Here is a 24,990-nt window from a genome sequence, read left to right as displayed (position 1 = left end):
ACACCTTCCTGTGAAGAAGTATAACTTTTCCTTTTGCATAACGCAATTGGTTGTCCTGGTGCGCCGTTCTCTGAAGATGACTGTGAATGGCAGTATAGGGGCTCCGCCGTGAACGACACAATTCTTACGGAACCGTATAACCAGCCATGTCTCAAATGCAAATAGTAAACTTAAACATTCTGGGCCAAGAGCTAATAGCAGCGTTCCACGAGAACTCCGACGGCGATCAGAAACGACGACAGGTCATGAACCGTTTGCCTGTTCGATCTGGTATTGGAAGATCGCTGCACTCTGTAGCAGCTATATGCCTCGAGTTGAATGCTGTGAGTTGCGCTAAAGTACGCTCCAGTTACGTTCGCTTTAGACCGCATCACCTGACCTATACACGCAGGTGCAATTCGACTTCGCTCACAAGCGCGAAAGCCGTGCTGTTCGTTATTCTTAACTCAGTGTAATGGGTGAAATGTTTATTCAGCCCGCCAAAATTCGTAATCAATGAATTTCCCGAATTCCCACATTTATTGTAGAATACTGCTCAGAGCAACGTTGGAATGGCTTTCGGGAGAGACGCTTTACAAGTCATTGAGGCCATTCATGGCGATGAGCATCGAAGCAACGCTCCGCGCACAGCGCTATGCAAATAAGACGATAGCTCAAGTCGAAAGCGACGCCTACATAGAGCAGTACCACATTGAAAGGCGTCTGGCTGCCGATCAGCGGCTGGAAACGAGAGTGGTAATTGATCGCTCATACTGCGGCAGAGAGGTTCTTTCTCCCAAAGGGACCAAATGAGGTTCCAGGCGGGCCGGTGGCTCTAGGGGGGCTTTACACACAATAAATCACGCCCTGATATTCCACACAGTGACCTGGCGCGAACGTCCGCAATATGTACACGGATTATCCCAGAAGCGAAGGTCCACGAGGGCAGCAGGGACTCGGATGGCTGATGAGTAGAAAAGACGTCTTTGAAGGAGTATTGCATGAGAGTTATATTTTTAAAGAAATTGATGAAATATCATTCAGAAGCTGCAATTATCCCGAGTTTCAGTACTTTCCGCAAATATTATTGCATAAGAGGGTTAACTTCCAAGCCTCTTCGGGAGCCCCCACCGGTGTCCGTTCGCGCATGAAAGGGCCTAAATGTTATATGGATGCCGCAGTTCAACTGCCTCATCTGCCAGCTTGGTGCTATCGCGGTGGAAGTGCTTGAAGACGCTAATATGTAGTGTTGCTGTGAAATAAATCAGGAAGTCGGACCCTATAGTCCGCAGAAAACGGTGTCAAGCGACATGGGCCGACATGGCCCCCATCGGAACGCTCTCAGCGCGAACGGCGCGCACGAGGCAGGAGTTAGGGCACGCTACCGTTTTGTCTTCTTTTAATCCCGGTGATATACGGTAGCGATGGTGCAGCTTCAAGGAGCCTGAACAATACGCGTAGAATTGATTCGAAGAGGGTGAAACTGTGATATCAGCCTAGGCGGTGCGATGAAGTGCACAAAGTCGCCTCGTGAACAACGTGAACATAAAGCGTGTTGTTATCTTCAACACGACTGTTAACGCGGTTAGGACCGTCGTATGGAAGCTGAAAGGCTTGCAAACTCAGTAATGACGGGTGAACACACGTTTCGCTGTGCCCAAGACAGGAAGGAGGCACGGGGAAACATGCTGTTGTAGGCGAGAAATGGGGAACCAAGATTGCCTAACGCGTGTCACAGCTGCACGACAAACGTGCTGGATCAGTACACTTGGATATGGGTTGAGAGTCGTGCAATTATCCTTTAAGGCGCAGAGGAGAGCCGCAGAATTAGGCAAGTGTACAGCCGCCCAAATCTTTAACTGGCGTGAGTGACGGCCGGAATTTTTGTGCTCCCGCACCTTAGGGTGGATAAACATTGCCTGAAGGTCAAGGTTACTTAAGAGCTTGGCGAGCATTTGCTTATATTTGGACTTTTAGCAGGTTAACTCCTCTGCAGCGCTCAGAATCACAGAAAATGATGCCGTCGCCCACGACAGTTAAAGATTTGGGCGGCTGTACAATTATTGTCCTGCTTCAAGGTAGTCCTATGGCTGAGCAAGACGAGTGGAAGGAAACTTGTTCAATTTATCGTTTTGGGTAGCAGCTTCAAGAGTGCTTTTAGGGTGCGATGACAGCGCTCCATGTACAGATACTGTGCCGCTGGAGAGGGTGTCCTCTGGTAGGCTGCTCTCCTTGCTGCACACCAGCACTACTTGCTCACGTTTACCCCGTGTTTATGCGTTCTTTCTCCGCTTGTTCAACTGCTCCTCTGTAGCTCCAAATCCCCGCATATACGTATATTCTGCGTTACAACAACGACGCTCCGCCCCGACTGTGCTTGTGGGCACCTTCCCGAGGGCACTGGTCTTATTGTTACTGAAGTGTTACTGAAGTGCTGAAACGCCCTCCAGAATTGATTTTCAATCATAGGGTGTTTATAAGGTAAATGCGTCCGCCTATAACGCGTAGTTCACTACAGCGATGAGAATATCATTAGCGAGCACATTTTATGCCTTGCGCCTGCTGCCAATTCCTTGGCATTTATCAGAGACAGCCGTCGTACGACGCTGCCAAATGTTTTGAAAGCTGTGACATTTCAAGGAGTGTGTTTTTTTTTTATGTCATCACGTGAAGATTTGTGCATTTGCAGGCTCTGAAACCTTCCTGTCTCACACTGTTTTTTTTTTGTACATCCTTGTTTTTGCTTCAATGCTCCGCTGCAGACAAATTTCGAGCAGTATTTAGTAAGGTTGATGTTAGTGGTGTACTAACTGCAAAACTGACTTTTACATAAGCATGCATATTAGCTAACAACTTAGTAGCGTGTGTGAAGGCGGAAGGGGGAGTATTTATTGTTGCAGCAGTGTCGCTTATGTTGCCATGGTTGGTGCTACGAAACTCTCCTTTGAACCTTGTTATGTTGGGGGGAGCGGGGCAATTCCGGTATCTGTTGGTGCAGATATCGCCAGGGCGGACGTGATTGTTGCGAAGCGCTTATTAACGCAGTAGCATTAAAGGCATCGCAACTGTCACCCTCACGCTAGACAAGGAGAATTACGATAGGCTACACACGAGCCCGATTTGACACCGCATTCTTTGCGATATCTCACTGCATTGCCATTTATTGATAAGTCTTTAGACATGTTCTGTGTAATTGAGTTACACAGCCTCTGGAAAACACGCATGACGAACAGACATTGCGAATCTGTTGTTTCTACAAAAGACCACTTCTGTAGGATGACTGTCCATTGAAGAGAATTGTATGCACTGGTTGACTTTGAACTAGAGTGGCACTCATTCTTAGTGATGTGCTCTACATTGCCTCTTGTTTAGAGTTGTATTGACTTGGTGTATCCTATTCCACATCGTGTTGATTTGATTCTCTTTTCTTAATAATTTGTACATAGTCCATGTACACAGGACATTGTTTCAAAGCCCTGCGTAGAGTAGTGATTTGCGCTCTTGTCTGGTGATCGGAGAGATAACAGTTCGAATCTCGGTGGCAACAGTTTTTTTTTCTTTAAACGGTGAGTTGCTGCGGACATTTCCTGCGAATATTTCTACCGAATCGACCCATGTGCCAAGAAAGGCTTTCGCATTAAAAATCATACCCTTGTGAGGTGACGGTTGCCCGGTTACATGGCTGTGCACTGAGCGGTCGTCGGGTTGTTTGACGGCAGGAGACCACCTGACCTGCCTCAATTGGCCTGGCGCTGACAAACCTATGCGTCGCCTTTAAGATGGAGGGGAGAGATCGGAATCAAAAAGACCCTTGGATCTTGCTTTAGACACGTTGCTCTTAGGGCTTGCAGGCAGGTTCGTATGACTTAGTTAAAGTACGACTGTATGTTGGGTGTTCTTTTGCATAATGTGATAACTGATGAGTGTATGCTAATAAGTATCTGTGGGAAAATAGAGGCACAAATTGAAAGATTATTAATTAGGCGATTAAAACTCTACATACGTACGCTAACGAGGATCCGTAACGGGAGCCACCAACGCTGCCACGTGATACCCTCAAATGCAGATCTTGTGTACCCCAATTTTTTTGTTCCAAAGTTTCTTTAACGTCCGTTTCTTTCAACTCTCTTCAGTCTGACGATGGGAAGGTATGTGCATACTTTCCCATCGTCATGAACCAACTCGCCCAACAACGTATCCTGCTCTCTTAAGTCTGCACGCGGCAGTAATTTCGGTCCAGTTTAGGTAATCGTTTCATCGCTGTATGAATGCGCGGACAAATAAAAGTACAAAACGTGGCCCTTAAATGCATTCCTGCGGGAAAAATATTTGATGAGTCAATCCAGCGCTGCTTTCTCAATGTGCATGGACCACCACTGAAAATCAGAGGTAGCTGCCTTGGCTAGATACCAGCCAGAACTCGACGGGTCAGCTGCGGTTGAATAAGTGTGCACCCTAATCCTGGCTCACCTAGAGCAACATAAGAACCTCCATTAAACAATGCAGCTCTGTTTCATCGTGCAGTTCATTTTATCCGGCCTTAATGGCCTGGCTGTCCTTAGTCAGACGCCTGTGTACTATTTGGTGCTCCGCGGAGACACGGTTGAGCTTCCATCAATACGCAGAAGACATGGAGCGCGATAGCAGCCGTGCAGCGGCCCCGCGAGAGCAGTCGAGTGAAAAGCACACTGAATCAAGCACCCGTACGCCTTCTAAGGGCGACGATAGAAGGATGCTTGCTGAGGGCTCGGACAAATGGGTCTCATTATTCAAAAGCCAACGCAGCTGCCAGCCGGCGATAAAGCTGAGTAAAAGGGGCGCATGTTCCTCATTCATCTATGGCACGTAGCGCAGGCAATGGAAAGACACGAATGATGGTTATGGCGGCAGCAGAGACTGAGTTGGAGAACGAGCAGCGTCAGCCCTCGTCTCCATTGTGCACGTTCCAGTACCATTTATTAGCCCACACTGGTTTCGCGCTCCCCTAAGCTTGCTTTTATAGCAAGATCTGCTGTAGGCAAGGAAGGCGGACACGCCTGCCAGGAAGAAGAGTTTTGATTCTCTGACACTGTAGGTGAATTCCAGGACGGTTTTTCTTTCGCTACCCGGCATATGTGCAAAACAGTGAATGCGACTTAAGATGGAATAAAGGTGGCTTCTGCGGATGCGTTCGCGGAAATAATTGAACAGTAGAGCCCAGCAGACGAAGAGCAGCCCGATATAAATGAAAAGCAAACGTTAACTGATTACGAATATTTGAGGTCAGCATATACCGAACACTTAAGCTCAGTCGTTAAGGGAATGACGCGACAGCTTCAATGGCTGCCTTTTACCGGCCCTGTTATATATATATATATATATATATATATAAATAGAGAGAGAGAAAGAGGGAGAAGCAGACATAGGGATAAATATTAGAACATTTACCGCATATGTCGCAACCAGGAGAACAAACATATTGCAAATAACCCTGAAAGAAAACATTAGGAGACAAAATATCCGTATTGAGAGCGTTTTTGTGCAAAATAAACACATTTTTACCAAGTTTTCTGTTAGAAAAAATTATTTATGTCTTCTGGCAAACGCTGTCAAGCAAATGGTACTGCGTTGTCTGCGGCGTTTAAAATCCTCCAGCGACATTCGCTATGAGGGGTGCCATGGTGGAGAGTTGTAGCAATTTCGGCTGCCTGGGGTTCCTTAACATGCACACACATCGCACAGCATTCGGGTGGTTTAGGAATCGGTGCCGTGTAAGTCAGGCCGTCACAGCCACGGAATTCTTGGGCTGAGAAATCCAGAGCTTAAATACTGAGCCACCAAGGTATGCATACAAAAGTATTAAAAGTCTCATAAACAAATGCGTTAGGCAAGGAGACACGATCTGCCTGACATTCAGAGCTTGCTCAGAGAAACTATTCAGAAGCTTGGAATGGGAAAAGTTAGGGATAAGGGTAGATGGAGAATAGCTCAGTAACCTGCGATTCGCTGATTAGGTTGCCTTGCTAAGTCTCTTAGTGATGAACTGCAAATAATGATTGATGGCCTAGACAGGAAAAGCAGAAAGGTAGGTTCGAAAATGAATATGCAGAATACTAAGGTAATGTTCAACAGCCTCGGGAAGGAACAGCAGTTTACAATAGGTAGCCAGTACTGGAAGTAGTAGGCGAATATGTACACTCATGACAAGTAGCAACCGCAGATCCGGACCATGAAACGGAAATCACTTATAGAATAAGATTAGGAAGCAGCGCATTTGGCAAGAACTCGCAAATTATGACTAGCAGCTTATACTGGTATCGCTCGTATCGCTCAAGAGGAAAAAACATAACAGTTGATCCTTACAGGTGCTCATCTATGGGGTTGCAACGTGGAGGCTAACGAAAATGGAGTGTGGTTAAGCTAGGGACAATACAGAAGGCTTTAAGGGATAGGAAGCGTGCAGAGTGGGTCAGAGAAATATCTCGTGTAATGACATTCTTGTGGAAATAAAGAAAAAGAAACGGAGATGGACATGAACATGTAGTGCGAAGAGAGGACAACCGATGGTTGCTTAGGGTAATAAGCTGGATTCCAAGGGAAGGAAAGCGTAGCAGGGGGCAGCAGAAAGGTGGGCGGATGAGGTTAAGGAGTTCGCTGGGATCATGTGGATGCAGCTAGCACAGAACCGGGTTAATTGGAGGAATATGGGAGAGGCCTTCGCCCTGGAGTGGATATAGTCAGGCGATGATGATGATGATGGCCAAGGTACTGGAGTGTGTTCAGTAAACAAAATGCAGGGACACAATCTCCGCCTTTAAGGGTATCAGGCTGCAGTGTTAATGGCTGTTGTTGTCGGCTCCTTTTGCGGATCCCCGTTGTCCTATACGCACTTTGCTACTTGTATATCTGTAATGATTTCATTTCTGTATCGATTATCGAAGGCAGACTAATAGTGTTGTAAGCTACTAGTTTATATTAAAGACCACCCGACGTAATTAAAAAGCCCCGCTTTAAACTAGCCGCACGACCATGCCTGCGTGGTCTAGGGACAGTGGATCTAAGTTGGAACCTTAGGATTTTAGAAACGCTGCACTGTGATCTCCTCTCCGATCTCAAAGGCGAAGCCCGAGTTGGCAGAGCCTGGCAAATCAGTCGTCTCATGTGAAGTCACACAACCCGATGACCAGTCAGTGGATGTCGCTGGATAACTAACACCTACTTGAGCACTGCACAGGAAATTTCGCTCGGAACGCCGACAACGCTGAAATCTCGGCGACGGGACCTTTTTCGCTACCGGGTTAGCGGTAATCTGTTTCTTAGGGAATGCAAATGTGGGCATTTCGGTCTGGAAGCAATGCACCGCTTATTGCAACCACGGCTATGGGTGTCATCACTGTAGACTAAGTTCGATATGGATAAAAAAAAAGTTTAACCATCACGTATTCAATTAATCAACTTACCTAATTGGTTGACTTGTCAATTGAAGACAATAATTAACCACCTGATGCGGTCACTTTATTGAAAATAGATGGGTAATTTCATCACTTAAGTGAATTACTCAATTACTAGAAAACTTGTACGTCGCTTCACCATTCATGCAAAATAGTTATGCAGCTATTGAACTAATTAAATACTGGAATAAGTTAATCGGCAAATGCATTCAGAAACTAACTGTGGCACTAAGACCGGCGTCGTAAGAGAGGTGCTTTGATATTACTGCCCCTATGCACGCAGACCTAAGCGCATACCTGGAAGTTTTCCTTGGGCGCTCATCCGCCGCAAAAAAACTAAGCAGCTCGGCGACGGCGATAACGAACGAGTGTTCGGCGGTCATCGAACGGAACAATGCCCGTTTTCAACAAAAGTAACATATATAACAAAAGGCATTCATTGAGAAGTTCTACTGCCGATTGCACGCACTGGCCGTCCACATAGAAATTCGTGACACCACTCTTTTGAGAGGCCTGTTTTTTTTTTTAATATTATTATTGCTTTAGTCAAGCAAGTTTTCTTACTTCTTTTTTTCATGAACGCAAAAACTGGCTGCTCAGTACTGCTAAATTCGAAAGAAGCCCTTCAGCCTTTCCTTTTTGTTTTCCAATATGCTCCGTTAAAGCATTACAGAGATATAACATATATGTGCAGTTAGAGGCTGCAGTATATTTTGCGACACATAACCATCCTTCAACCGACACTTCTTTGTCGATTCTTGCACCTGGAAAAGGAAGCGCCGGCAGATACCTATCAGCGCCTCCTCATCTCGAGAGGCGTCGTGGCCGACATGGGTACATTCCTCTTCAGCGCGATAATATTTCTCCGCGGCATATTAAGCACTAATCGAGACCTGCCTTCCATTCCGCCGTTACACCGTCTTCCTCCACTTTCAACCTTGCGCTTCCGCCTTTCGCTCTTCCACCCTTGACCTCTTTAGCCGAAACTCGCAGCCCATCCTCCGCTTTTCATTCTTGTGGTCACCCTGCAGGTTCTTCCCTTATATGGAGGTATCCAAGTTCTGGTTGCATATTCCTCTGCTCTTGCCATACCCCGAATCCACTATACCATCCAGGAATAGGCGCTTCAGAGCAGCGCATGAATAAAAGAGCCTACGGGGCGATAACCTGCGGGCACACCGATTGCCGTGCGGCATTTTAGGCTTCATGACATTGCTTTTCTTTTTGAACAACTTCCCGTTGCAAACAAGCGCTTGTGCAGAATTTTTGGGTATGTAGAACTAACACATCGCAACCGTGACTCTGATATTACGCCGAAAACATCTGCAGTTCTCCACGGTTTTTCTAGGACCACTTTTTTTTTTACTAATTGTTAGTAATAAATTACAATGAAGCAGACGCGTAGCATCGTATTCAAAGTTATTTGTAGATAGGTATGTAATCAACGGTTGCATTTCTACCAACATTAACAGTGTGGCTTTGCAAGACGACCTGCGCTCAGCTCTCTCCTAGTATAGAGATTGCTCCTTTAACATTACGGTTCCTAAATATAAAGACATGCATGCTTAACGCCGCCTCTGCAATTTCTCGGAAATTCGTCACTATCGCCGATACCATCCATGCCATCATATCACAACCAATAATTCCGCCGGGAAAATTCATTTTCGCTTCCTATTTTATTGCCATAATGGTAGGTCGAATTTCCTGACTTCATTTGCTACCAGCCAAGTGCCTGGTAAACTTTAAGTCTATAAGGCTGAAATAAAACGCGAACAGGAATACGCATGAATAGTTAGGCTTACCTGTCATCTAGCTGAACCTATCACAAGGCATTAAATACATTCAGAACCTGGCCACCCACTTTATTCAGTCCATTAGAAATATACAAGCATTACTTCTCTGAAAATATACTCTTTCCCCCTTCTCTTCTCCTCAGTGTGTTTCCATGTTACACACAGCTCCGCCATTTACTTTTTCTTCATCTGTTCCGCAAAATGCGCACAACAATAAGCTTAAACATACAGCGCTTTTTCCGCCACCTTCAGGGTCATCGTGCACTGATCACATCATGAGATACAGCCATACCGCACAGGTACATGCCCGAATTCGTTCATGGCCTGTGTCTGAAACTCGTGAGACACCTCTTTGCCTGCATCGACACCATCGCCAGTAGTGATGCCTGCAAGAAATTCGGCTACGATTTTGTATGCTCCTTCTCTTTGCGAAACCTTCAGCTTTTGAGGGAATAGAAATTTTTACGTCCCCACGTTGCACACTTGTTTCTGATAAATACACATTAAGCACCGCGACCGTATCTTTGTGCGGCCAGTCAGCGTTTCAGTTCACTGTAAGAAAACAACAACAAAAGGCACAAAATCGTCCCCGTTGCAGATAATGCGTTTAATAGAGGTGCGAATCTCGACCATACCGGCCGACACAGCCCAGCGTACAACGAGACAAAAGAAATGGCTTTGAGAAGAATTAAGACTCACGGGGGCACTTGTAGAGCTTGTTGGTCTGCGAGATGTCGCCAGACGAGAGGCGCACACGCTGGCCGATCTCAGGCCGGCGACGGGAAATCGCGTCTTCCTGCGGGAGGATGGTGTCCAGGTGGGTGCTCTTGGAGAACGTGTTGCGCGCGTAGTGCATGATCGAGTCGAAGTCGTACGCCAGGCCCAGTGAGTTGACCTGCGTACAAGCAGCTCGTAGTCTCTAACAAGCATTCGCTCCTCGCACTGGCATGTTTAATCCCGAAATGCATTTTCTGCGTGCATTGATAAAGCGTGAGGCAGAAAATGAGGGAAATATATAGAAATCTTCAGTAACTAAGGATATACATACTAAACAAAAATACATCCGAAACAAATAACCGAGGATATACGTACGTAATGTCCTCGTCTTTCTCAGTGAACTTGCAACGAGGCTGTTTGCAGCATGCAAGTAGACATGCGGTGCTTATTTAAATTATTTGCGGTTAATGATACTCGCAAATGCCTCGAAAACAATTGTGGTGTGCTTCCATAACCCACATAATGCGATAAAAATGTCTAAACGAATTTGCTTTTACTGTACGGTTGCCAGCTGTGCGTTTGTCCTCCTTTGAAACTTGAAAAAAGCTTTAAATATCTCGGTTTCACACTTGACGCAACTCTGTTCCCGAGAGTACAAGCTGAGCTACCCTAATACCACTTACCCTTATTCTGCGCATACCTCCGTATTTCATTATCGTTTTGCAAAGTTCGGGTTAACAGATAAATCATAAATGCCTGGGGGGCTCAGTTTTAATGCATGAAATAACTGTTTATGGGCTTGCGTCTTTTACGTTACAAACCACAAATAAAATTCTACACCTGATAGTCGCAAAGCTCACATATGGCACTTGTTAGCACAGGAAGGCAACTATACATATAGCATGTCTTAGATAGTTTACATGTACCGAAGCAATTTTGTTTGATGTTCTCAGCAAATCGTTTTCTTCCGCACTTTAAAAGCGGTAATGATAAATGAAGGACATTAGGCCCCACAGAAAAGTTCATTCTACCACGAATATTTGTGAATTACATTTAAAAAACAGGTGCATACAATGTAGATTGTCACTTTATTTAGTTCAGTGCAGAATCAGCCACAACTTCTTTCAACAATATCAAAAGGTCATTAGAAATTGCCTAGGGCAGAATGAAGGTTGCGTCTTGTATTTGTTTACCTTCGATATTAATTTCCCAGTAGCAAACATAGAGCGCCCTTGTGCGCATTTATTTCAAACGCGCAACGGCCCTGCATTATATCAACTTTTTTACTTTAGATGTGGCAGGGGTGTTCTGTTTATATCTTGTATAATTTACCGTGTGCATAAGACCTATATCATTCTTTTTTTTTTTTTACAGTTGAAGCATCTATGGGGATTTGGTATATATGGTCGGTCTTCGATATTTAAGTATCCTAGTTTTATTCACTGTGGCAGTGCGCTTAAAAAAAGCGTTAGCATCAGGTGCTTTGTAGGAATTTCTTTATTCTCTTTTCGGAATATGCTCCTGTGTAAATTACCTACGTTTTGATTAGGGAGGCCATCTAGCATATTCTTTTTCTGTAGAACCTCCAAGGAACCACCAAGTCTCTGCGAATTTCCTTTTGTCGGGGCTATAGGTCGCGAGGAGAAATAATGTTACTTTCTAGGATAGTATGTGGTGACTGTGATAAATTAATTAAGCCTTCGACTTAGAGCAATACTGATTCGATTAAATTAAAGGATGATATAGTTTCTTCAGAAACTGAAAACCATTATTTTGGAGCACGTAAATACTTCTATGGAGTAGAAGGCAACGATGAAGTTCTGTTTACTGCCAGTATTTTTTCTTTCCCTGGGAACAGGAAACATTTAGAGTTAGTTACACTGAATATAATACGTTCCTTCTTTACCCACTCTTCAAGTGCTTCCGATATTCAGTCTGATGCGTCGAATAGTTCTTGAGCACATTCGCCTTCTAAAAGCATACTGGTATCATCTGTATAAATGAAAAATTATGAGCATACATAATGGTAATGATGCCACTCATACACATGCAAAAAGGGGTCCCAAAATATTGCCTTGCAAAACGCATCTAGAAGCTGAAGTTGAAGCTGAAGTTTGAGAAGTAGCCAACTATCTGTATCAATAGCGAATTGTGAGGAATGAGCAATGGTTATCATGCCATTGATATACATACAATAAAAATGTACCAAAATATTGCCTTGTAGATTGCCCTAGAAAGTTGTAGTGAGTTTGACAACTTGCCATCGATTGCGACTGCCTGGCTGCTGTGTTGCAAGCAATACTGTATCACAAATAAGACCGTACCACAAAAACTATACCGTTCCTCTTTCTGAATCACGATTTGGTGATGGATGTGATAAAAAGCTTCGATCATATCGGGAGATAATACGAGCACAAGTCTGCCTGGCTCTCAAGAAATTGAAATGTGTTCTCTTTAGCGAATACTAAGAACTCAACATTAAAGCATAATTTAACGGTTCCGTTCTACACAAAATCCGGCATTATCGGTGTTGTGAGCGAGAAATCACGTACATGGCTCTAGCAAGTGCTATTTTACATGGCCGGGTTGTGATTGGCCAGCAGGTTATGTGACGTCACGTGGCAGGTGTTGCCAACTCGGGGTTCGCCTTTGAGATGAGAGGGTGAGATCGGTACCTACCTTTCGAAGACATCCCGACTGAGACATGTTGCCCATGGGCCACGCAAGCACGCCCGCTCATACGACTTGGTCAAAGCGCGTCTTTCCGGCAAACGGGTGCAAACGGGTGCAAATCCGGCAAACGGGTGCCGTTAACGCTTTGTTGTCATACCTTTAAAGACGGAATTTAGCAGCTTTTGCTTAAAGTACCGTCACGAACAGGTGGATGTCCTGCGCCTGCGCTTTGGAGCAGAAGAAGATCGGAGATACCAGAATGGTATGCGCACGCCGGATGCGACCTTCCATTAAAATCGCCTTGCGCGAGAAGCCTCCAAAGTTTACGGGTGCTGGGCGATGCTTGCGAAGGAGGTCTTAAGAAGAGGGAGCTTGAACGAGCGGCCTACAAATACCGATGGTATGAACACCAACACGTTTCAAGCGTGTGTCACCGTCAGGTGGGATAACCTGTTCTCGAAGGGAAAAGAAGCACAGCATGCAAGAGTGAAGGAGTATAAAAAAGCTAAGTGTGCCACAATGACGAACTTAAATAAATGTGCCTTATGTGTCTTGTCAAGGGGTCGAAAGTCTATTATCAAGAGTTGCCGTCGAATCGACCTATCGACCACCTATCAATTCTTCCCCCAGTGCTGTATGTGCTTCTAACAAAGGTAAGCAAATTCAGAAGTGAAAAGCTCATCTTAACAGCGGGTGGATGCTCGCAAGTGAAACTGTAAATCGAGGAGGTGCGAAGACCGACGGGGAACGCGGGTTGTTTATGGTGCTTCTGGAAGGTACGAGTTTCACGCAGACTACACCGGCATATCCGCCCACTGGTACTGCGAAAAGCGGTGCCGAGTGGCAAAGCCCTTTGGCACCAAAAGGGATCCCGGAATGTGCCTCTAGTGATAGGTCTAGAAGGATGAGTTCTTGCCCGGTGCGACCCCAGCCCAATGCACCCACTCTCTGCAGCGCAGCAATCACGGTTGCGCCATTGTCTAAACGTTTGACAGAGACGCCATATGCGACTCTTTAGAGCAAGCGCAATGAGAATGGGAGGGTGGTTTTTCTCAGCCGCAATGTGTTCATATTTTCATGGCTCCCATGAGAAGCAGAATGATTAGTGCTCATGTAATGTATCACATTACGAAGACTTAGACTGCAGCATTTCTATGCATTTGGTATGGAGGAAAATAGTTCGCACCTCTTCGTCGGTGAGCTTGTTGAAGTTGTACTCTTGCCCAGTCAAGATGTTGCGGGTGACGATGTCGACGTGTGCGTCGCGGTCAGGTCGCGTGTGCTCGTGCCAGAAGCCGACCACGTGGCCCAGCTCGTGCACCACGATGCCGAACTTGTCACAGTTCTTGCCTATGGAGATGGCTTGCGCCCCATTGCCCCTCTTGCCCACGAACGAGCAGCACCTGCACATTGTCGAAACAATAATAATGCAGGCTTAGATGGCGTTCCTAATTCCCTTTCTCAGAGCGTCCGGCAGGAGTGTTTCTTCCACTGCGCATTCGCTCAAGGTTTTCGCAACGGCCGTAGACAATGTGGCATGATTAGTCTTGTGAAGGACCAAAGCTACTGGGGCGGCAAACGTGGTCACCGCTTTTCTGTGGAAATAATGTTGACTGCTCTTCTAGAGTTTTATTGATTTTGGTTTTTACACCCACGGTGCCACACGTGCCAAATGAAAGTTTTCCTACATATAACAAAGTCAATCCACAATGACGATGCAAGTCCGGCGTGGCCAGCAACACAAAATTAAAAGAAAGCGAGAAAGCGTTTCATTTTCAAATAGTAGTGAAAAAAAAAAACGATGGTTATAGCAGTTCGTCTCCTGCTTTCAATTCGAGTATATCGGGAACAAACGCCCGGACCTTTTTGTGTACTAAAACGCAGTTCGCTTAGAATACCATATGTATTGTAACAAATGTTACAAAATAGCTTAGAGTTAAAAACTGCCCTCACTTCAAGGGGCTTCAAATTAATATCTAATTTACGATAGGCAGAGACAATGAAGCCAGTGAGGTCGCGTATTCTTCCTAATTTACTCTCACCAAACTTCTCGGGACATATTACTATAGTGTTCTACAGTATTTCTAGTGCGCTCACATAGCGGCTGCGCTTGACGCACTTCAGGTCGACCCAGCAGATGGCGCAGTTCGCAGCGCCAACCGCTTCAGGTGCCGACGTGTTTCAAAGGGTATGACCCCGATAATCACCATCATCATCATCTGAAGCAACACTGCGCGACGAAATGAGGCGAATGCCGCGAAGTGCTGCATTTACCGACCGAAATGCAATATTTGTGAAGTGTAACGCTCTATACACATTTGGCGCTCTTAGCAATGTGCAGTGATAAAAATATCACTGGCATGAGTGACCTACGGGGCGTGGGCGATGTCTTGCCCCGCAGACGCGATGAGCAAGCCTCTCTATTGATGTAGTTCTGCGAAGAGCGCCCCGACAGGGAGCGAAGGGTGCCTTCAGAATACGCAATATAATTTCGGTATATGTCACGGTCATGGTACCCTCATTTCCGTAGTGCGAATACCGCAGGGCAGAATTTTAACACGGACATATAGCGAGACTAACACTTCTGGAATCCACTGAAGGACTGGAATAATCACAGGAGCGTCACCACAGGCGTTTACGAACAGCCCAGCTAGACTTCAAGCTATTAGCAGACACTCCTTTTTGGCCCAATTCAAATTTTCCGCCTAAATGCACATAAGTGCTAAACTACAAATTTACTATGCTCTGTTCCTTTCTCATGTTAACTACTGTAATCTAGTATGGGCAACAACAACTAAAACAAATATGAACAAGCTTCTTGTGTTGCAAAGAAAAATTATTCGTCTCATCGCAAACTTAGAACCAGCATCAAATGTTCAACCCTTAACAACATCACTTAATATGATCCGTGTATACAATATTTATGAATATCGTTTGTTACAATTAACATATTTCGGTTCGACAGGTATGGGTAATTTCTTGGTAAAACTTGCATCTCTTGAACACCGCACTGCAATAGTAAACACTAGATGCACTGACACGCGGTCTCTACCTCATTTTAGAACAAACTACAAAGTACAATCCGTGGCTCATAATCTTCCCGTTTTTCTCAACAAACATAAAAACACAGTTGGTTTTAGTCCTAAGCAGTTAAGAACCTACTTCGTGCATATATAATCTATTCATGCATGTGTTCTTTAAATATCATACTCACCTTTACGAACATTCAGCATTGAGCTTGTTCCACTGTTTTCATCATTGATCAACTTTTTTGTTTTGTTCTCATATCATGCTGCAGAGATATAAATTGTATAATACTTTTGATGTCATGGTAATATTGTTAACGAACTTTTACAATCTGCTGTTTGCTCCTGCTCGGTTGTGTACCGCTTTCCTGGGCCTCTGTCAAGCTGTTTGTACAGCTTTTAGCCCAGGCGACCATCCACTTGTTGGAAAATAACTCTGATTTGATTTGATTTGATTTGATACTTAGCACATTGTTTGGGCTTGCCAAGAAAATCAAGCCGTACCCCGTTAGGAAAACCACGTTGTCGGAATAGCTGGCAGCCCTGTTCAGTTCTCACCTTGCGCCGCAAAAGTCCTTGGTTGATAGAGCTCGGCCAGTGGCTGTAGACAACAGAGTCCAGAACTGAGGACCTGACCGCCTCGCCTCTAACTGACTAAGAGACTAAGGGCGCTGTCAACCCTACTCCTAACCCACTAACCATTCTTTAAATAAATATTTTACGCTACTAGTGAGATTAGTTGTTGTTTTGTTGTTGTTTTTTTCGAAACTATTGGCCTGCAGAGGGAATGCATGTTTGAAGCAAACTTTTTCAAGACCACCCGAGACATTTAATACACCACCGATGTTTCGTGTGTTAAGCCAGTTATTTGCATATGAATCACGTTGTTCTTTACCAGACACCAGATGGAAACGAAACTCAACGTACTCTTACGCAATACCAGTGACTGTATAAAAGATATTAAACAACATGTGCACGTGAAAAACTCAGCTGGAAAGGCTGAATATTTACAAATGGAGGCGTCCACATACTGGCAGAAACAAGAACAATGCATGCATGTCTCATGAAGCTCTCGCCATCTTCCGGTGCACGATTCTCTTCCTTTCCTGCTCTTTTTCAGAGCTCATTTTGTGAAAAAAGAAGAAAAATGAAAGCGCATTTTGATATAAAAACTGTTTACATTTTAACAGATTCTTAATTAGTAAACTTAACCAAATCCTCACCGCAATCAATTTGCGCGTGCACTTTGCCTGTACTAAGCTCCGCACACCCAAGATATGGTATCAGCATGCCTGATTTTTATTGCTAAAATATTCTGTGAACATGTCTTCAAGCCTTTTCCCAAAATAAAATTTGTTGCGCTGGTAGAGAAGCCGGTCTCTGTCCCCGCACCGGATCAGTGAAGCAAGCCCAAGACTCATCTTTAGACGACTTAGAGGGCATTTTCAGAGCATTCATCCAATCCAGGAAGTTAATTTTTATGAACTATCATGCAGCATATCCTGATGCAGAGTAAGTTAACCTAGAGTCACTTCTTCCTATGTGCTTGCAGTGATGCACCAAAGAAAACACTTCAGCGTAAGCCAAGCTCTCGGAAGCAATCATAGCACCCACCAGTCCTGCCACGGTGGCTCGCAGGATTGCGGTGCTTGACTGCTGAAAAAGGGAACCCGGGACCAAATCCCGGTAGTGGTGGGCGCTTTTCCCGTGTACTGTGCAATGTCAGTTCACCTTACAGAAGCCCAGGTGGTGGAGGAGTTCCGGAGCTCTCTATTAAGTCGTCCCCGTAATCTGTAAACCATATACCTTCTCCGACACCCGTGTCTGGGCCTGGGTGCAAAACAGTAATTTTGAAGGCGGCTAGGAATTCTGGCTAGCAGGGCACATTGAAAAAAAAAAACAAATACATTAAGCACACACGGATACTGCTACGCGTACAATGGCGAAGACATTTGCAGTTGAGAGCCGACAAGGTTGATCCAAACGGGCTGCGCAGTGCACACCTCTTCCACGAAGCGGGCATAGGGAGAGTTTTTCAGGTGGAATATGCAGCAGCAACTATGGCGAGGGTCAAGGAAGTCAGCGGCGAAATCGCCAAGGGGGAGCGGCGCAGGGATCCAGAAGTGAGCCCACTAGCTGGCCTCTTCTACACACTAGTATTAGGAAAGAAGCGAAGCAATGCTTTCACTTGCTTGTGCGGCCAAGGAATAATTACGCCAAACGCCTCCTTTCCAGTTCTCCCTTTTTTCACGTGCTACGATTGCAATCCACAAGCGAGCAGTGATTTCATTCCTCGGCCAGAAAAAATATCTCCTTCTTTCCACATTCCACACATTCTGTACTAGCGCGTGTTTCATCTCGACAAATAATAGCCCGCCACCGAGCGCATTTTCGAACATTAAAGCGAAATAAAAGTGTATGTCATGTCTGAAACGCTGAAGGTTTGCCTTAGTCGCTGAAGAAGCAAAGCCTCAAGATTATAGCACATAAAATTTTATCAAGCTCATTGCACCGTCAGCGCGTGTATTGGATGTTGCTATTGATAACCTAATGATAATGAGAGCCTCATTAAATTTCATTCTCTTCAAATATTGAGAAATGAAGATCTCTCTCCCCTACTGAAAACTCCTGTATCAAATTCGTACAGGAAATCATATACAGGTTTATTGTACAGAACCTGGGATACAGGATTGCGGGCTATTTCAGGACATTCCTGTAGTGCTGTGGAAAGTCCGGAATGAAACCGCGCAGAGCTCTGATACCGGAATGGCCTGTATGGTTGATGGCCCTCGTTTCCGGAAAGAAACGCGTCGCCAGGGTGGAAAAAGCATGCAATAATATAAAATAATACGACTACATTTAAAATAATAAGTAATATAAAAAACATTACAAACTTTTACTACCAAGTGTGGAATCGAACTTCTGTCCTCATGGTCTCCTAACGGGCACCTTAACCACTACTCGACGGCGAGTTATGGCTGCGGTGGTTATTATTCAGTATATGTAGCTACTTTTGCTCTTTCGTACTTTGTATATTTTTTTGGCTATAGAATTTGTGGCTGTAATTGACCTGTCGCCCTTTAAACATGCTGAATATTGTTACGGGGATGCACTTAATGTAACAGCACTGCGATGGGCTGAACTCGGCGCTGAGACTTCAGTAGCCGTGCAGTGTCCACTCTGTGTGCGTCGTCCTCTTTCTCAACGCTTTGTCGTCGTCGTCTTCGTCAGTGAGCACGTCACTTTGGTACCGCGTTTCCAGGTAACACTACCCCCCTCGGCAAAAGGCAACGTCCCGGTGCGTATTACGCGTGCGATGTGGAGGGGGAGTAATATGGCTTTAGGCGGGCGACATGTACGATTTCGGAAGTGGGTGTAGCAGTCGGTGACTTTGGGTGGAGCGGTGAAATCTCATAGGTAACATCGGTCACTGGGCGTAGTACACGGTAAGGACCTGTGTAGTGGGGCAGAAGTTTTTGACACAACCCCACACGACGGCACGGAAGCCAGAGCAACACCAGAGATCCGGGAGGGTAGTGCACATCGCGGTGGTGAGCGTCGTAGCGGCGTTTTTGAGTTTCTTGAGACATGGTGAGATTCTGACGAGCAATCTGGCGAGCAGCGTCGGCTCGGGCGATGGTATCGCGGGCATAGGTTGTGACGGGGCTAGCGGCGGAGAGCAAAGTGTCGAAGGGCAGTAAGGGGTCTCTTCCAAAGAGAAGATAGAATGGAGAGTACCCAGCAGTGTCATGACGCGAAGAGTTATATGCAAAGGTGACAAATGGCAGACTAATATCCCAGTCGCGATGACTGTCGGATACGTACATTGCGAGCATGTCGGTGAGTGTGCGGTTAAGACGCTCCGTAAGGCCGTTCGTCTGAGGGTGATACGCAGTGGTGAACTTGTGCCGAACGGAGCAAGAACGAAGTATTTCCTCAACAACTCGGGAAAGGAAACAGCGGCCACGGTCGGTAAGGAGTTGACGGGGAGCACCATGGTGTAGTATGACGTCGTACAAAAGGAAGTCAGCAACGTCTGTGGCGCAGCTGGTTGGAATGGCGCGAGTGATCACGTACCGCGTGGCGTAATCGGTGGCCACAGCGATCCATTTGTTTCCCGACAAGGACTCGGGGAAGGGCCCTAGGAGGTCAAGGCCAACACGAGAAAATGGCTCAGTCGGGATAGCAATCGGCTGCAGGTGTCCAGGTGGTAGCACAGGGGGTTTCTTCCGGCGTTGACAGAGGTCGCAAGCGGCTACATAACGTTGGACAGAGCGGTAGAGTCCAGGCCAGAAGAAACGCCGGCGCACGCGGTCGTATGTGCGTGAGAGGCCAAGATGACCAGCTGTAGGAGCGTCGTGCATTTGTTCGAGAACGGCGGAGCGTAGGTGTTGGGGAACGACCAGCAAGTGCTCAGCACCATCAGGTCGCATGTTGCGGCGATATAGCGTATTCCCATGAAGGAAGAACAGGGCGAGGGAAGAGTCACGGCTGTGTGTGCGGAGGCGGTCGATAAGAGAACTGAGGGTTGGGTCCAACCGCTGTTCGTCGGCTATGTGGGAAAAGTCCGATATAGAGAAGACCTAGGGGTCCGACTCATGGTCAGTAGAGGAAGGGGGATCGAAGGGATAACGGGACAGACAGTCTGCATCCTGGTGAAGCCGACCGGATTTGTATACAACGGAAAAGGTATACTCCTGCAAGCGCAGTGCCCAGCGGCCGAGGCGGCCAGCAGGATCCTTCAGGGAAGAGAGCCAACATAAGGCGTGGTGATCGGTAATTACAGTGAAGGGTCGGCCAAACAAATAGGGTCTGAATTTTCCAACGGCCCAAACGAGAGCCAGGCACTCCCGTTCCGTAATAGAATAGTTCTGTTCTGCTGATGACAGGAGACGACTGGCGTAGGCAATAACGCAATGTTGGCCGCGTTGTCGCTGTGCAAGAATGGCACCAATCCCGTGGCCACTGGCGTCGGTGCGAAGTTCCGTCGGGGCAGACGGGTTGAAATGGGCCAACACAGGAGGATTGGTGAGAATAGCGATGAGGGTGGAGAATGCGTTAGCCTGTTCTGGTCCCCATGAGAAAGGAACGCCTTTCTTCAGCAGGTTGGTGAGAGGACGAGCAACAGCGGCAAAGTTTGGGACAAACCGGCGAAAATAAGAACACAGTCCTATAAAGCTGCGGACATCACGGGGTGAACGGGGACATGGAAACGCACTGACAGCGCGAACTTTGTCGGGATCGGGTTGCACGCCGGTGGCATTCACCAAATGGCCAAGCACTTTAAGTTCGCGGCGACCAAAACTGCACTTCTTTGAGTTCAGTTGAAGTCCGGCACGGCGGAAAAGTGCCAAGATGGAAGAAAGGCGACTAAGATGGCTTTCGAACGAGGGCGAGAAGACAATCACGTCATCCAAGTAACATAGACAAGTCGTCCATTTGAAGCCGCGGAGTAAGGAGTCCATCATGCGTTCAAACGTAGCAGGGGCGTTGCAAAGTCCAAAAGGCATAACCTTAAATTGGTAAAGTCCATCGGGTGTGACAAAAGCTGTCTTCTCGCGGTCTTGTTCGTCAACAAAGATCTGCCAGTAGCCGCTACGAAGGTCGATGGAGGAAAAGTAGCGGGCTCCATGTAAACAGTCCAAGGCATCGTCTATTCGCGGCAGCGGGTAAACATCTTTCCTTGTAATCTTGTTCAGATGTCGATAGTCGACACAAAAGCGCCAACTGTCGTCTTTCTTTCTAACGAGCACGACAGGAGATGCCCAGGGGCTGTTCCAAGGTTCGATGGTATCGTTGCCCAACATCTTGTCGACCTCCTGCTGGATGACTTGGCGCTCAGAAAGGGACACACGATAAGGCCTCCGATGTACAGGCTTTGCATCGCCGGTGTCAATGCGGTGAGTCACAACTGATGTTTGGCCCAGAGAACCGGCAGCAAAGTCAAAAATGTCGGAGAAGGATAACAAAAGGTTGCGCAGGTCCTGAGCGTTTTCGGGGCTGAGGTCAGAGGCAATCATTGCGGAAATAGGGTCGGTAATTGTGGTGGAGAGTACGGGTGTTGGAAGGACGCTTGAATGTGGACCAGGAGTGAGTGCACAAATGGTGCAGTCTGTGAGAGGGGACAAGGTAGCAAAGGATATTCCTTCGGGAAGAACTTGGGGTGACAGACTGAAGTTCAGGATAGGAAGGTAGGTGCTGTTCTGTGTAACGCCTACGATAAGGATGAGGAAGAACGACGTTGCGGTCAAGAAAGACTTCGGTGATAGGGCAAGCAAGATAGTCACCGTCAGGCACAGGCGGGAAAGGTGACAGAGGTAGGTAAACAGCAGAGTCAGGGGGCAGGCGAGCGAACTCAGTGGAGCGAAGGCGGGGTGCAGATGGAGGATGTTCTGAGCAGACAGGTAGGTCCAAACGAAGAAGGCCGCTGGAGCAGTCGATAAGGGCAGAGTGGGCCGTTAAAAAGTCAAGGCCGAGGATCACATTGTGAGGGCACTGATTGAGGACAGTGAACAAAACAGGGATGTGATGACCGGCAAGGGTGACTCGGGCAGTGCACTGCCTAGTGACGGCAGCAGTACTGCCATCGGCAACACGAACGGTGGGCGAAGCGGCGGGGGTCTGTACTTTCTTGAGGCGGCGGCAAAACGATGAGCTCATGATCGAAACTTGGGCACCAGTGTCAATGAGGGCAGAGACGGGAACACCATCCACGAACAGGGACAGGAGGTTACAGGGCGAAGAAATGGGCAGTAGAGGATTTCCAGGTCGGGGTACCAATGCAGCGTCACCTCCGGGAGCTGCATTGGCTAGTTTCCCGTGAAGCGGCCGGCAGAGGACGGCGAGGAACTGCGGCCAGGAAGAGGTGAACGGGAACGGCGGGCTGGCGGGGAAGGAGACCGACTGGACACAGGAGGAGGCGGAGTAGTATCGGTGCGGGGCGGCTCATAACGAGGCGTGAAACGGGGGTGACCGTAATTGGAGTAGCGGTCAACGTTAGGAAAACGTCGAGGTGGTGATGTCCAGCGGCTGCGGCAGTGGCGAGCGATGTGGCCAATACGCGAGCACGTGAAACAGATAGGCCTGTCGTCAGGGGTGCGCCACTCATCAGGATTGCGGTATCGGTAGCGCGGCGCGTAGGTGTTGCGGGGTGTAGCGGTGGCGACCATGGGAGGGACGGAGCTCGAACTGTGTTGTTCTACGGTGTGGCTACAGGGGACGCCCAAGTTGGCAACCTCTTGACGAACGACGGCTTGAATGAGGGATATCGTCGCTAGGTTGCTGTCCGAGGAGGGCGGGTTGGATGCAGCAGGGGCGAGCGCTTCTAGTTCACGACGCACAATGCGTGTCACATTTTCAGTGTTGGAAGGTTGCCTTAGGGTCGGCAGATCCTCGCACGTGGAGGTAGGGGCAGTGTTGGGGAGCCGATCGAAGCGATGTGCAATGCGTCTGTGTTTGGCCTGCTCGAAATGTCGACAAACCTGCAAAACGGAGTCAACCGTAGTACAGTCCCGACAGAGTAGAAGATTGAAGGCATCGTCGGCTATGCCTTTCAGGATGTGCCCCACCTTATCAGGTTCTGGCATGTCTTTATCAACTTTTCGGCAGAGGGCCAAAACGTCTTGTATATACGTAATATAAGGCTCGGTAGATGTCTGGGCACGTTTGGCGAGGTCCCTCTTAGCGGCGAGTTGACGGCCAACCGGTTTTCCGAACAAGTCACGGAGTTTTTGTTTGCAAATATCCCAGGAGGGTATTTCTGCTTCATGCGTTTCGAACCAAACGCGTGCCGTGCCAGTAAGGTAGAAGATGACATTGGCCAGCATCAGCGTGGCGTCCCACCTGTTGTGCTGGCTAACACGCTCATAAAGCGAAAGCCAGTCCTCGACGTCGACCTCATCTGTACCGCAGAATGAGCCAGGGTCACGGGGGTGGGCTACGACGACAGTTGGGGTTGCGGAGGTAGATGGAGCCGCGTCGGTTGTCATCGTGACGGTTCCGAGGTGACGGCCACTGCGGAGATCCAGCGTCAGATTGTGTCGAACCCGCGACCTCCACCAAGATGTTACGGGGATGCACTTAATGTAACAGCACTGCGATGGGCTGAACTCGGCGCTGAGACTTCAGTAGCCGTGCAGTGTCCACTCTGTGTGCGTCGTACTCTTTCTCAACGCTTTGTCGTCGTCGTCTTCGTCAGTGAGCACATCACTTTGGTACCGCGTTTCCAGGTAACAATATGTTTCCAGGTGTCACGAAATCGGCGCACCTTTTTATCAAGCCGGCGCGGCGCGAGGCCCCCGCGGCGCCGCATGGGCGGTTCCACAATGTTCGAGAAAAGCCTCCTTCCCTGCGCGAGAGAGCGCGTCGCCGTCGCCCCCTTTCTCATCATCCGGCGATCACGCGGGATCATCAGTGTGGAATATGCTAGACCTCTCCAGAACATTCTATGGGACCTAGCCAATGACGACGCGCGGCTCGACGGGAGGAAAAGGGAGCGCTTTAACCAGCGAAGCTAAGTGTGCGTGCGCGGTAGCTTTGGCGCGTGTTAACAGACAGACGCGGCGTGCCCTATTTATAGAGACCGTGCCGCTTGCGTAATCAGTCAGTCAGTCAGTCAGTCAGTCAGTGGTTGCGGCGTGTTCGCAAGTGCGACAACTGGACTCCCGGGGATCACCCGCTGCTGGCAAGCCGACAGACCTGCGAGGGAGTGGCGCTCGTCTTGCATGGCGGCCACATCGTGACTCTCGATGTGTCGGACTGCAAGAGTGCCCAGTGAACATTTTGGTGCTTGTTTTTGTGACTCTCTCGTGTTTGAACTGTTTCTAAAGCCTCTATTTTATTGAATACCTCTGTAGTTGCATGCTTAGCGTTTGTTTTTCTGTGAACCTCTCGTCTGTGCAATTTTACTGTTTGTGTATTCCTCTGTATCGTCTCTTGCTGTGTATAAAGTTTGTTTTGTTTGTTCCTTCTGACTCCGATCCTTACTCTGACTTGAAACGGCGACAGCTGTGCACCAAACGGCCACCCCCTTCTGTCACTACAAGGTAGTTGAATTCCGGCTGAGCTTGCCACGCAGGTCGAGGGCATCTCCTTCGCGACCGGAAGAGCTACCCCCACTGACTCTAAGGGTGTCTGGGAGTGTGGGAACTGTTAAGGGCGCATCATTAATAATACCCGATAATTATTATCGGGTGACACCAGGCTATCACGAGGGTTCACAAATGTGCCGTATCTTTATAATGCGTCGCTTTATTGAAGCCAAACCTCAAGATATCATACTTTTCTAGTGCTGATGTGTTTTTCATCGTCTACGAACGCTTGTAAGTTTTCCTACATACAGAGATATCCGGTGCACTAATACTTGTAATACTG

General features: G+C 47.4%; 1 protein-coding gene across 1 annotated transcript in view; it reads right to left on the bottom strand.

The window, feature by feature from the left end:
* Nucleotides 1-24,990, bottom strand: part of LOC146182644 (protein tolkin-like) — an 803,125-nt gene that overhangs the window by 276,749 nt on the left and 501,386 nt on the right. The window contains exons 5-6 of the mRNA XM_084608884.1: nucleotides 13,779-13,995; nucleotides 9,902-10,097 (exon numbers count right to left, since the gene is read on the bottom strand). Of these exons, the coding sequence (XP_084465010.1) occupies nucleotides 9,902-10,097; nucleotides 13,779-13,995 (413 nt within the window). The remainder of the gene's footprint in view (nucleotides 1-9,901; nucleotides 10,098-13,778; nucleotides 13,996-24,990) is intronic.

The sequence above is a fragment of the Amblyomma maculatum genome, chromosome 7 (genome assembly GCF_055883805.1).
Source record: "Amblyomma maculatum isolate TAMU_Amacu chromosome 7, ASM5588380v1, whole genome shotgun sequence".
NCBI lineage: Eukaryota > Metazoa > Arthropoda > Arachnida > Ixodida > Ixodidae > Amblyomma > Amblyomma maculatum.
The sequence above is the reverse complement of the archived record's forward strand: the minus strand, read 5'-3'. Positions and strand labels throughout refer to the sequence as shown.